This window comes from Thunnus thynnus, chromosome 3, assembly GCF_963924715.1.
Source record: "Thunnus thynnus chromosome 3, fThuThy2.1, whole genome shotgun sequence".
NCBI classification, from domain to species: Eukaryota; Metazoa; Chordata; class Actinopteri; order Scombriformes; family Scombridae; genus Thunnus; species Thunnus thynnus.
In genome coordinates, this window is record NC_089519.1 from 20,662,496 (window position 1) to 20,676,742 (window position 14,247).

At 38.8% G+C, this 14,247-nt stretch overlaps 1 protein-coding gene across 4 annotated transcripts in view; it reads left to right on the plus strand.

Moving 5' to 3' along the window:
* Window positions 1–12,194, plus strand: part of ndst3 (N-deacetylase/N-sulfotransferase (heparan glucosaminyl) 3) — a 44,661-nt gene extending 32,467 nt beyond the window's left edge. For 3 of the 4 annotated variants that reach the window (XM_067584697.1, XM_067584698.1, XM_067584699.1), the window contains exons 8-15: window positions 392–488; window positions 1,571–1,694; window positions 2,619–2,793; window positions 3,228–3,398; window positions 3,998–4,107; window positions 8,727–8,829; window positions 9,924–10,034; window positions 10,988–12,194. In XM_067584697.1, the coding sequence (XP_067440798.1) occupies window positions 392–488; window positions 1,571–1,694; window positions 2,619–2,793; window positions 3,228–3,398; window positions 3,998–4,107; window positions 8,727–8,829; window positions 9,924–10,034; window positions 10,988–11,017 (921 nt within the window). In that variant the 3' untranslated portion in view covers window positions 11,018–12,194. Of the gene's footprint in view, window positions 1–391; window positions 489–1,570; window positions 1,695–2,618; window positions 2,794–3,227; window positions 3,399–3,997; window positions 4,108–8,726; window positions 8,830–9,923; window positions 10,035–10,982 lie in introns of all 4 variants that reach the window. The other variant, XM_067584700.1, reaches the window with a different exon arrangement.
* Window positions 12,195–14,247: the final 2,053 nt, after the last annotated feature.

A 14,247-nucleotide genomic window follows, 5' to 3' on the forward strand; every position in this document is an offset into this window, starting at 1 on the left:
TTTAATTTTGATACGTTTAAGTTTGCTAACTTCGTCTCAAAAGCCTGGAGAAGATTCAAAGATGGACTATAATCATTTTACAAGTATTTACTCCAATTTCTCTACTTGTAATTGTTTTTGCCAGTGATTTATGGATTTTACTGTGATTGACTTGATTTTATTATTGAAAATGAAGGTCTAGAGATTTGATCGTTATTGAAGTTGGGTTTCTATTTTTGAGTATTGTTGAAAATTTATTTGTAGCACTCGGGCTGGGAATCATTGAATGCAATATCAAAAACTTCATTCATTCATTCTGTGTAGTAAATCCTCAATGTGCTGGATGTACGTGCACATGTGTTCTTATATGTGTTTTATGTAGCCCTATAATCCTTTGTCTGTGCTCCTACAGAACCCATGTGATGACAAACGACATAAAGACATCTGGTCTAAAGAAAAAACCTGTGACAGATTACCCAAGTTCATGGTCATAGGACCACAGAAAACAGGTAAGACAGACACACTCAGACATACACATACAACAAAGAGACTCCCTCTGTCAAGTCAAGTCAAGTCAAGTCAATTTTATTTATATAGCACCAAATCACAACAGAAGTTATCTCAAGGCACTTTTCACATAGAGCAGGTCTAGACGGTACTCTTTACTCTTTCTCTGTGTGCCCAGGTGTCTAGATACTCCACATCAGAGCCCATTCATTTAATCCCCCTCGCTCCTTTGGTCCTGTCAGAGTGAGACAAAGGAGGAGGCTCTTACCTCCTTTCTTCCACCCACATACTAAGTACTTTAGATGCATAGAGATACAGTACTGAGCTACTGCCCTCTCCCCCTTTCCTTTTCTTACTTTTCCTCTGTCAGAGAGACAAATTAAGAGGACATTATTAAAAAATCTGCACACGGTGCTTGGGACCTGAGTTTTGCCTCCTTGTGATTTCAGGAATTCTAATTGGCGGTGTTTGGTGTGAGAGGTGAGGAGGTCCCGTAATGCTGCTAATTAACCAGGTCATAATTTTATAAATGGGAGGATGGGTCACTATAGCAACATTAGCAGCCCAACAGCAATCACAGTACAATAAACTCTCATTTTATCGAAGGCTATGCCTCCCATGTCAGAGATGTTGCTGCAAATAAGAGACAAGAATGAGGGGAGATGTAACAGGATGTGTGGGAGTAAGCGTAAGGGGAACAGGGTGGAAAGAGAGCTGCTGAGGGTGAGACAGAGGGCACGACCACAGCCCCAGTGCTGATTGGTGTCAAATGGTTTTGAATCATTTGATGGGGAGGCCTGTGATCATTGCAGACACACACACACAGACACACACACACACACACACACACACACACATACATACACAGTGTATTCTCAGCAAGATATAAATCTTGCAGGGCGAAAAATCATCCAGTATGGATCAGTGGATGACAGCTCTCACACATACACATACACACACACACACACACACACACACACACACAGACACACACACGCACACACACACACACACACACACACACAGACTACTCTCTGCTGAGCTGAATTAACGAGCCAGTTATGAATTATGCCCTTTCTTCCAGGAACGACAGCACTTTATCTTTTCCTGCTCATGCATCCCTCCATCTCCAGTAATTTCCCCAGTCCAAAGACTTACGAGGAGGTCCAGTTCTTCAACACTAACAACTACCATAAAGGAATTGACTGGTGAGAACACACACAAACACACACACACACATACACACACATACACACACACACTAGTCTCGCGATACTAGACAATCGGAAATCTTAACTTACCGAAGTGTAGGGATTTCTAAATGCACGGTAGTTGCTTGAACGGCAGTGATAATGGCCGCTAACAAAACTACGGTCCTTACATTCTGGACATGCAAGAACACGCCTTAACGGAAACGATGCTGTCCCCCAATTCTCCTCTGTAGTGAACTGCATTTCACCGCCCCAATATGAAGGGCCGCCCTAAAGACTTTGTTTCCACTCAGTTTTAATAACGAAACCTGGGAGATTGTCCTCAGTCTCTATGAGCAACGCATTTAGAGACTGATCTGTGAGTCTATATACACACACACACACACACACACACACTCACACATTTATCCCCTATCTTTCATTCTCTCCCAGAAGAAGCAGAGGTGAAATGAATGATTATAAACAACCCTTTTGGTTTTGTGAGGTTGTTACAGGCTGTAATGTGTCTTGCAGACTTCAGTGATACATTAAGCAGTTCAACAATGTCTTCAAAATGATCCTTCTAAGCCTTCAAAATGATCCTTTTAAGCCTGCACATATAAGCCAACAGACATATGGCTGCCTAAATTGACCCATAAATGGGTTACTTAGCTGACAGAGACACAGCTGGTGCATTCTCCGAATTCATTCAGCAAGAACTTGACTCTTCATTAAACACTGTATGAATTATATCATCAAGTTTATTTAAGACTTGTTGTCTAAGAAAATGGCCATATCTTTGTGACTGAAGAACTTGTATATTACTTTAAATAAAGCATTTCGGTGACAGAGTTTACTTAAGTGTATGTGTATGAGGTGTATATCATGATTGTGTGTATTTATATTTCTTCTAAATATTTTTCTGTGTGTCTGTTGCCTCAGGTACATGGAATTTTTCCCTGTGCCCTCTAATGTTAGTACGGACTTCCTGTTCGAGAAGAGCGCTAACTACTTCCCCTCAGAGGAGTCCCCGCGGCGCTCTGCTGCCCTGCTGCCCAAGGCCAAGATCATCACCCTGCTCATCAACCCCTCTGACAGAGCCTACAGCTGGTATCAGGTACGTACACAAACACACACAGAATAAATTACATGCCAGTTACTACTACATGTATTATTTTTAACTCTCTACAGCTGCCTGCCTCTTCATATGAAATGCTTCATCTCTGTATTGATTTGCAGTGAGTTCTTTATCTGACTGTTTGAAGTCAGATTTTTCTCAGTGAGTGAGGATTTAATGAGCCTGATTTATCTGTATGTCTTAATATGGAAAATGTCAGGACATCCTGAATCTTCAGCTTAAACCTGTTTGATAAATGAAACATGAATGCCAACAACATGCCATCTGAAATGTTGTTCCATCGCCCACAATGAAAAATTATAATGCAAAGTTGTGAATATATTACTTTAAGTATGAGAAGATGAATGACATCAGCTGTAAAATCAGAGTGAGTTCTTTAAAGCGTATGTGGCTGTATTTTCGAACCTTCCCAGCATCAAAGAGCTCATGAGGATCACGCAGCCCTGCGGTTTACCTTCTATGATGTCATCAGCGCAAGACCGGGAGCACCAGCCGAGCTGCGCTCCCTGCAGAGCCGCTGTCTCATCCCCGGCCTCTACTCCACACACCTAGAGAGGTGGCTCACTTACTACCCTGCTAACCAGGTATGCACTCATACAAGCCTATGCAAATGCACACGTTCAGACAATTACACCCTATTTCAGTGGTTTCCAGACTGAGGGTCGAGACTCCCACAAGGGGTCACTGCATTAAGGTGTCGTAAAGTGACAAGACAGAAAGAAAAAAATTCTGACACACATTTTTTTAAGCTCTTCTCCAATTTTTGTGAAGATTTCAATGTGAATTATTGTATTTTATCTCCTCAAGTCTCAAAAGATGTTAAAATAAAAGAAAATATTTTCATTGAAAGGTTTTCATTTTTTTTTTATTATATAAGATTTATATTTCACAACTTTTTGAAATGAGGACATTTGCCCTGAAGAGAGGGAGGAATGTCAGATGAGATGTTAATTGTGATGAGGGACATAACGCTAAAAGGAATGCTAACTGTATAATGTCCTTATTTTTGTGAAAGAAGGTGAAGTGATGTCTAATGTCAGAGTTTTGTTTTCCAACTTTACCGCAGTTATAGTTGCAGTGAATCATGCTGTCACTTTTATTGTGTTCCTGAAATTAATTGTAATAAACTAGCTAGTAATAGTACCCAGCTTTACAGTTTGTATGTATATATGTCTGTGTGTAGGTGATGATCATAGACGGCCATCAGCTGAGAACCAACCCTGCAGCAGTGATGGATGAAGTCCAGAGGTTTCTGGGAGTCACTCCTCATTTTAACTACTCTCAGGCCCTTACGTAAGTCTCTCACACAGTATGTCTGCTGCTGCCTCTTTGTCTCTCTCTCTCTCTCTCTCTCTCTTGCTTTCTCTCTCTCAGTCTCTCAGATCTCTGGCATCCTGGGTGAAGGCACCTTTCACTTGCTGTGTCCTGTGATTGAAATGATCAGTTCAGCAATAATAAGACTTCAGACTCAAATCTGTGTGAAGCCTGACATCTACTGGTGAATCTGCTCTTTGCCAGTGTTCGGTGCCAGGTGATGTCACCGATTTTGAGTACAACAATGACATCGCCTGGCACCAAAGATCAACCGCTAGCAGATGGTATGTTCACTAAATGCTTTGAGCCATTAAATGTCAGACTTTACACAGATTTAGGTTTGGGCTACTGTCTGTATTTTAAGGGGAAAACGGTAGTCAGTACGTGTGTCTTTTTTCAAATGTTATCTTATGTTGTATGTGGTCCCCAAAAATAAAGACCACATACAAGACATAAGAAATGATGAGACAAGAAAGAGATGGAAATATGATGAGCGGAGACTCATTTTTCTTCAAATTTGTCGCATGTTATTACAGCAGAAACTCTTGGGTATAATATCAATTTAGCAAAACAAGTGAGTCAAAAGGAATAATTAATTAGTGTCAAGAAACAGCAAGTAGTTTGTGCAATCTATAACATTTATTGAGGAATGATTTGATAAACCTTATTTATCCTGATTGCCAGTAATCAATAAATGACACATGTGGCTAAAGCATCACTTCCAAACATATTAAGAATAAGAACAACTAATTACATTGCTTGTGTAATTTGTTCTCCAAAATAACATGTGTGCAATGTAATTAACACATGACTTTGTTTTCGCAATAACAATTTGATGCCTATATTCTTGCCAAGAGACAGTCAAGTGGTGTTTCAGCCTCCTGGGTCGCTGGCCTGGGATCAAGTCCCAATAGAGTGTTCACTGTCCTCTCACTTACACTGGCTGCCTGTCAGTGTTACAGCTGTCCGAATAAATAAAAGTGTGAAAAGGTTAGTCCACTGCACAGTGTCAATCCAAAAGAGCTAAAACAGCAATCGCAATAGTGCCAGTAATCAAGATAAATCACTAATGCATTTTTTATGAACGAAGCATATTCGTCCACAAATAGCACATCCTGCTAATATACTCTAATTAACCTCAAAGGACAGGTTCACAATTTTTCAAGTCTTTCTTAAAACAATAGTCAGGTACCCAAATAAACATTGAAATAGGATTTTCTTGCTGTAATCATTCCTTCTGTTCATACTGGCCATTAAGAGATCCCTTCATAATGTACTTTCAATGGAAGTGATAGGGGGACAAAATCCACAGCCCTCATTTTAAGAAAAAATGTATTTAAAATTTTATATGAAAGTAATATGAGGCTTCAGCTGTCTGAGTTAGTCAAATCAAGTGGATATCTTCCACAAGTATAGTAACAAAAAGAGGAAATTTGGCACTAAAAAGACTTTGAAAGATACTGACTAGATTTGATGGATTTAGACAGCTGAATCCTCATATTTGCTTCAAATAAATTTTTAAATATATTTTTGCACAGAAGGAGGTTTATGGATTTCGTCCCCCATCAGTTACATTGAAAGTGCATTATCAAGGGATCTCTTAATGGTCAGTATGAAGAGGGGGAATGATTACACCAAGAAAGACATGTTTTAGTGTGCATTTGGGAACCTGAATATTGTTTTAATACAGACTTGAGAAAATGTGAACCTGTCCTTTATAGAAGTAATGTAGAAATACAGTTCCTGATGTGAGCCACATTCTCAAGGGTTGTAAATACAACTAAACAACAACATCATGCGTGTATTCTGTGATACAGGTTCATTATACAACAAATGTATTCATATTTTAACATGCTTAATATGTTGGAAGTGATTCCTAAAACATGTCAACAAAATTATTTTTAATTGGAATACAACTCCAGAGAATTAGCTTTTAGCCTCTTGATGCTCTGTTTCCACTCATTCTCCATTAGAGATGTTGCACGTGACCTTTAAGTTTGGGAGGAGTGGTAAACTGTTTATTTCTCGAGCACCACTCATCAGAATGCAATCTGCCTGCGAGCCCTCAAACCTCCAGACAGGGACATCTAGAGTTTGCAGCTCAGATTGGGACAGAGAGTGCCTCTGTTTTGAATCACGAACCCACATGCATACAAATAATTTGTAAAGAGATGCATCTTGACAGAATAATAAGGAAGATGTGCGTATGTTGTGCTTGAGTGAGTGAGTGTGTGTGTGTGTGTGTGTGTTTTTGGCGAAGTGCGAGTTACACAAAAGCCTAATCTTTCTTTTCTCCTTCTCATTCTTTTGACATGGCAGCAGTCTGACAGATCCTCAACTCTGGAGCCTATTTATTTACTGTAATCCCCTCTCCTTTCTTCCTCCTGTCTTGTCAGAGGAAAACTGAAGGAGAACCACTTAACTCTTTTTTTTCTCTTTTAGTCTCCTACTGATGCATGCAGATAAAGAACAATATTTGCAGTCACATACACATTAGCCCCTATCCTCTAATGTATATCTTTCTACCTCTTCTTTAGTTGTACTTTGTGCTTCTATACTGCAAAAGCAATCTGCATAAATATAAACGCCTTCAGAATTTAACATATAAATAATAGATTAGTAAAAATTCTACAGTATATAAACATAAAAGTACATTCAAAAATATATGCAGGCATACTGTGTACACACATGCACATACACACTTAAATACACACACTCACACACACACACACACACACACACACACACACATATATATATATATATATACATATATATATGTATACATGCTTGTGACAGGTTTTCACATACAGTAAGATGCTGCTGGAGTGCAACACTCTTTGCACTCTGCTAACAAGACAGGCAGTTTGGCTTCACATAGGATGCTGCAGCCAATCAGGGAACTTTATAGAGGCGCCAACCTTTTTTTTTTCTCTCCCCTACATTGCGTGTTGTTCACAGTCAGTCATGAAATGAAGTTCCATCTCTGGCACATTCATCCTCAGTGATTATACATCATCTCTCCTATCTTTTACAGTCATGTTTTATGATATCCGCTTTTCTCCAATAGTGAGGTTGTGATCAATCACTCTGTTACTTATCGTGTACCTGGCATTCATGGAAGTCAAATAATCTTCCACTTGTTTTTTGTATTGAGGGTTAAATGCCATTCTGGCCTTAATAAGAATACTGATTTTAATACGGCCCCAAGATATATATACATAGAACAGTTGGAGCAACTTGCAGTTTTGTAACCCCAGTGAACTAATGTGTGGCAAAATTATATAGAAACATGATTTTCTATTTTTATACACATCTGCTTATTGATCAAGAGTTATTGAAGATAAGCAACACTTTGGATAAAGTAGAAACACATATTTTACTTCTTTCAAATGTACTATTCTATTGTCACATTTAAATAGAAAATAGAATGCAGTACATCAATAGAAACAAATGAATAATAAAAATAAATGTATAATCTCAGAAAAATAAGGAATGCTTCTGGTATTGGAGGAGAAAAGAAATCATAAAAAAAATAATAAAGGAAAAAAGTATGCCTTCATCCTTTGGTAGTGTGGCATACAAACATCCATTTCTAGGTACTCAACTTGATGGTTGCATATTAAAAGCTTTGAATGAATATGGGCTAATACAGTGCATTATAAAAATTGTTGGTATACTTGTTTTCCTCAGGATGTCTTGACACAAAATGAACCCAAACCAATCACATTTAGAGCTGCAACAATTAGTCGATTAATCGATTAGAAAATAATTAATTGAAAGAAAATTAATCTGCAACTACTTTGATGATCGATTATTCATTTGAGTCACTTTTACAAGTAAAAACACCAAACATTTGATGGCGACAGGTTATCAAAAGTGAGAATTTGCCACTTTTCATTATAACAAATTGAATATTGTGAGGTTTGGACTGTTTGACGGGCAAAACAAGACATTTGAAGACACACTTTGTGCTTGTTGTTTGTTGTTTTCTGATGTTTTTAGACCAAAAATAATCAATTAATTGGGAAAATGATCTGAAGATTAGTGGATAATGAAACTGATTGTTAGTGGCAGCCCTAATCACACTTTTTAATCAAGTAATTTAAAAAGTGTTAGAGATCATTTGCATCTCATCTAGAATTACCATTAGCAGTGGATTAGTGTATTAACCAATCAATAAACTATACTTTTTCCTCATGCCTCTTGTTTCTCTGGTGCACTGCGAAAGATAGAGAGAGGGGTTGCACGACAGAGAGGAGAGACATGGAGGGAGGGGGGGAGATAGAGACAAATAGAGATGAAACAAGACAGCACAAAAGTGAGAGAGATGCAGATAGTGAAAGAATTGGAGACAGACAGTGTGTTGAATGCGCAGTGACATTTATGTCTGGTCCGTGAGTGTAAGATGGCCCATTTTTTCTTGCCTAATTTCCAGAAAAGAGAAACTCCCTCTTGATGTTGCAGCCAATATGGCAATACTGACATTCATTTTTAAAGCAAGCAGTTAAGATTTTTTTTTATGGAGAATTCTTTTGCTCTCCTTTCTCTGTCTTTCTTTTTTTTCTATCTGCCTTGCTCTTTTTCTCTTCTCTCAGGTTTGACCCTCAGAAGGGCTTTTGGTGCCAGCTCCTTGAAGGAGGAAAGACAAAGTGTTTGGGAAAGAGTAAAGGGAGGAAATACCCTTCCATGGAGCCAGAGGTAAATTTAAACATTTTAATTAAAAGAGATTTATGCTCAGGGAAAAAGTGGATATATGTATCAAATGAAATGTTAAAGAAAGAGACAAATAAAAAAAGGAAAAGCAGCAACCTGACTGACATTGACGGCTCACAGTCCTCGCCAGTGCTGTGGCAAAATTTCCCACAGGACTAAGCATAGGGGTGGAAACTGTCAGCCAATCAGATCCAGCCAAAAAGTTACAACCTAATTATGAGGCCTCAATAGTAACACATCACCCGTGAGAGAGAGGATGTGGGGGAGGGGGATTAGGATGGAGCGAGAAAGGTAGAAGAAGAAAATACAATCCATATATATCCTGGCCACTGATTCCACAGAGGACAGTGAATCACACCTTTGCTCTCACATGAAGACAAACACACATAGATACAATTCGTCTTCTCACATGTGCTCACACATGCCTCGGTGTCACCTGTAATTAAACTGTATTTGAGTTTGCACCAAGGGGACAGAGGCAGAGGACAGATGAGAAGGGAGGAGAGGAAGGGAACACCAAACAGGAGAGACAAGAGAGGGGGAAGATGAAGATGAGGGATGCACACAGGAGGGAGAGAGATAACGGATCTCATGCATCCTTCATGTAATTTCCCCCCCCCTCTTGAACCTCTCTTTTCTTAGCTCTGCTCCTACCGGTTGGCACTTAGTGGCCCTATAGTCCCATTGAATTGAAAAAACTAATCTAAAGGTGGTGGCACATCATTAATCTCTCTCAATTTCTTGTTTGCCTCCTACTCCCTTGCTGTCTTTCTTATTTTCTCTTCTAAATATCCCTCCTGCCGACCCTTTTTGCACCCCTCGTTCTTCTTTCTCTTCCTGCCTCCTTCCGTTTCTCCGTACTTTGCTCCTTGATCATTCGTCTCTCCCCTTTTCCTCCCTATGTCATATGTCCCTTGCTACTTTCGTGCTTCCCTACATCCTATCTAATCCTCACTCACCAACTTGCCTCATTTCCTTCTTTCTCTATTTGTTTTATTTCCTTACTACATTTCCCTCACTCCCCATCCATGCCCGCTTATCTTCTTACCTCTTTTGCTCTCCCCTGCTTCTCTCTTCAGGCACGTGCATATCTCTCCAGGTACTACAGGGAACACAACGTGGAGCTGTCAAAGCTGCTGCATCGCCTCGGACAGCCCCTCCCCTCCTGGCTAAGAGAGGAGTTGCAGAAGGTCAGCAGCATTAAACTCTTTGACACTCACCAGCATATAAATGTTGGTTAAAATCTCTAAATGAATTCATGTCAGTGGATTGGACTGAGTAGTAAAAATCTGTATTCTTAAACCACCTTATTCTAGTATTTGTCTATAATATAAAATTACTGTTACTAAATAAGCAACAATTAAAGTTTTTATAGCTCTGTGCATGTGTTTTTTCAGATTTGATCAACAGTGTTGGCAACATAAGCATGCAATCCCTCAACAGTCATTAGATTTGAATTCAAATGTTGCTAAACTCTGATTGGTGCACAGAAATACACAACACCAATACAGAAATTTCTCGTGTGAAATAATCAAAACTGTTTTAAATTTTACAGTAAGTTTTGTTCATGTTGGACCCCATCGCTCATAATAAGAACTTTGTGAAAAGAGGTTTTTAAGGGCCTTTAAGCTGTAAGATAAAACCATACACAGTAAGCAACACAAGTTTCGATAGAGTATGCAAGACACAAAGGAAACACAAAAAGTGCTGGCTTATGAGAAAAAAAACTTGATTACTTCTTAATCCTGTCAAGGTATTCAAAGAATGTATTTAAATGAGGTTTCATAGTGTAAGTGCAGTAACTGACAGCAGCTTCACCTTGATCTCTGTGGAGTCCTGTTTTTTCTGCAGTGCTCAATATTGTTTGTCTTTGTACATATTGTCTGTGGATTTGTTTGTGCTGCTGTGTGTCACTGTATGTGAATCACAGGCCACCACCTGACAAGTACACTTTGGTTTTCCAGCCCATTCACAACATCCACAGCATGATTTCATCCCTATTTTCATGGTTGCTACTGTATGGGATTAAATAAGAAAACAAAATGTAATTAAAATATTTTATCCCTCCTTTTCCCCTCTTCTCTGTGTCTCCATCCCCTCCCTGTCTACATCCCCTCCCTGTCTACCTCTTTCTTAAGGTTAGATAACCTTTGCATCCATGAGCCAGGGTTAAAGGTCAAGGGTCAAAGACCAGGAAGCAACCAGGAGCACCTGACCTTCAGATGCACTGTCTGTGGCCTTTTAGCAAACCCTGAGGTGAAGGCGAGGTCGACGTGCCTTGTTTCACGGAGGAGCTGTGACACTGCTGAAGGGAGCAGAAGTCATGAAAGCGCAAAGAGACTTTGTGGACTGAAACTGAACTCTTGAAAGGATGTGTGGATGAATGTATGGATGTGTGGATGGATGGATGGATGAGAGAAAGACAGTTTCAGCTGAATCACACAGCTCTGAAGAAAGTGGGACTAAAAGGAAGAATCACGTCATAATGATGAAGAGAACTATGGGAGAAAAGGAGCATTTTGGCAAGTCTTTGATGCCCAAACCCTGTTCTGGCCTGTGGTGAACTCTCGTACAGACCTACAGTGATTCTGATGGTTTTTACTTTTTGTTTTATCTTCACCTTTAATTTATAATGCCAGAACAGCGCTGGTCAGCTGTGCGTGGTTCCCATAGAGATGACTTTGCACTAAGTTCTGTTTCTTGTATCTCTTAAGACAAAAAATCCCCACACCCTATAGTTTGGTTTTACTTTGTTTGTTTGTTTCTTCCACAGTGAGAATGGATAAGCTGGGAGTTCATATTTTAAAGAAAGTGCGTAGACTCAGGGTGATGACAGGCTGTTATTGTCTATGATTGGTTCTTATTGTTTTGTTCCTTTGTTTTTTTTTTTAAAGTAAAGCTAGATTCTGGTAGATCTGGTAGCCTTGTTCACCCTTAGAGATGTCACTTGAGGCTTTCACTGGAAAGTATGAACTGGGAATGAGTCACTGAAGCAAGATGCATTGCCCGCTCATTATTTTCCTGTGACAAGCCATGCAGAAGAACGCTGTGTCCATTTAGCAGAGCATGGGCGCTGATGATTTCAGCTCTAAGGACTGAGGGGACATCAGTTTGTGGGAAGAAAACTGACCAAAATGAGCTGAATTGATATGACACTTAATTCCAGGACTCTTAAGTAGCTACTGACCGCAGGCAGTTTTTGTTTTGTCAGTGTCTCATTCAAGTCCCAACCTCCTTTTTTTTCCTTTTGAAAACCAGTGGCCTACGTTGTTTAGCTTCAATTTGAATGCAAAAAAACCCCTAAATGTCAAACACAGAAACCAAAATTAAAGAAATGGATATGACTGACAGCATAACATGTTTTTATTAATGAGCAAGCCAAGACACACAAACCTTATTGTGCGATGACACACCCACACACACACACACTTGTGAAGAAACATTATCTTTGACCTTAATAGTTGACAATAGAGTCCTTGTCTTCTAAGGTAAGTGAAAATGACACGCATGACAGTTTGCTATTCAAAAAATTTGGGCACACTTTTGTCAGGTATTGCATCAGTCACCATTAACAAACCTGCTCTACAATAATCTTCAGTTTAAATAACAAAGTTATTTCACTATTCCTGTTTTTTTTTTTTTTTTATCAAATCCAACAGAAATGTTCAGAGCACAACAATATGTCAGACTGCAACATATAGACACTGCTGTTACACAATGTAACTGGACAAGAAAACTGAAACAAGTAAATAATTCATCAAGGAAAAACATACAAAACAGTGGACACCACAACTCATATCATTTTTTAAAAATCCATATTTTAGCTATACATCCTAATTTGGGATCGTGACAGGTGTTACCACATTGAGTTACTGTTTAGCACAGATCTTGGTGTTGGTGTGAATCACACTGCATTATCACGTCATACATGATGCATTAAAGTAGTATAGTATTACAGTACAACTGTCGCACCCTGTTAATGTCATGGCATTCAGATAAAGTACATACTGTATCAGTCAGTGTTGGAGGCCTTGAGACTACGTGTTTTGATATACTGCAGTAAAGGCTGCCAGGTCAGATCGTATTTATCAGTCTGCTGTTGAGCTATGTGTCTGATTTGTTTTCTCATCATAAAATGTGAAACATTTGCAGTAAACCTTGAATGTAATGGAAAGCTTTGAGATTACCAAAGCAGCAGGATACAACATCTAACCATGAAGTCACAAGGCAACCAACATCAGATTTATGTCTTGGGAGTTTAAATAGCACTGTAAAAACAGGTCTGGAAGATCACAGTAGGAGACTGTATGAGGAATCAATTAAAACATCCATCACAGGTAAGGCAGGAATGAAGTCTATAGCATGTGTATGTAGGAGGCTGGTCGTGTCCTTATTACATTACAGAAAATTGGTCTTTATTTGAAAGAGAAATTTTTACCATGTTCAATGAACCTGTCAATGAATTTACACTCTGAACCTCTTTTTAGATGAAAGATAAATTATACAATATGGCTTCCCATAAATCATTATTTTATGCACAGTATATCCATCCCTGCAGTAGCCCACTGTAGCTCACTGTGTTTGTAAGGAGGATGGCAGGAAAGCAGTCAGTGTTTTTCCTAATTATAGTGTGTATTGCTTTGAACAAGTTATTTTTGAAATGGTATATACAGTTATGCTTTTTGTTTTGTTACACCATAGATTAAACCGATTGGTGTGTAAAGACTGGAGTAAAAGTGTGAAGCAGTATGGCCTGTGGAGAGAACAATATATTTAGCTTATAATTAACTACGTTGTTGATGTAGCTTGTGAGTGGGATATTAAAAGAAGTTACAGACCAGTAATATCATAACATATCAAGATGAAGGTTGTTGCATGATCTTGTTTAAGTGTGTAGCCCCAAACAGTCTTGTTTAAAGAAAGAGCCATGCTACTCATAAAAATAAGTAAACTCAAGTGCTGATCTAAATATATTTAGTCTAAAAATAACAAATCCCAAATCTATTAGGGGATTTTTTCTGCCACCTTCAAAGCAGCTGTTAGAGGAAGGAGTTTCAGGCAGCCAATTTGATGTGCATGAGATCACTCTTATTCAGGTTTAATTTCTATCCTTAGATCTCACCCAACTGGTTTTCCCAAGTGTTGCTAGTGTTTAAAGAACGGGAACAGATATGAGTGGAAACGAATTAACCATGTATAATGAAACCTTCTGTTCTGCACCGCCACTGGTGACATGTAATTAGTGCAGAGAGCTATAGCTAAAAGTTCAGTGAGAAAAGCAAAAAGTAAAAGAGAAAAAAAGGGCAATGCTAACTGGTTCCTCTATTTATCATTTTATTTCATTGTTTACTTATAATATATTTGGATTTTGTTTGTTTAATTATTTGAATAGAAAAACCACAT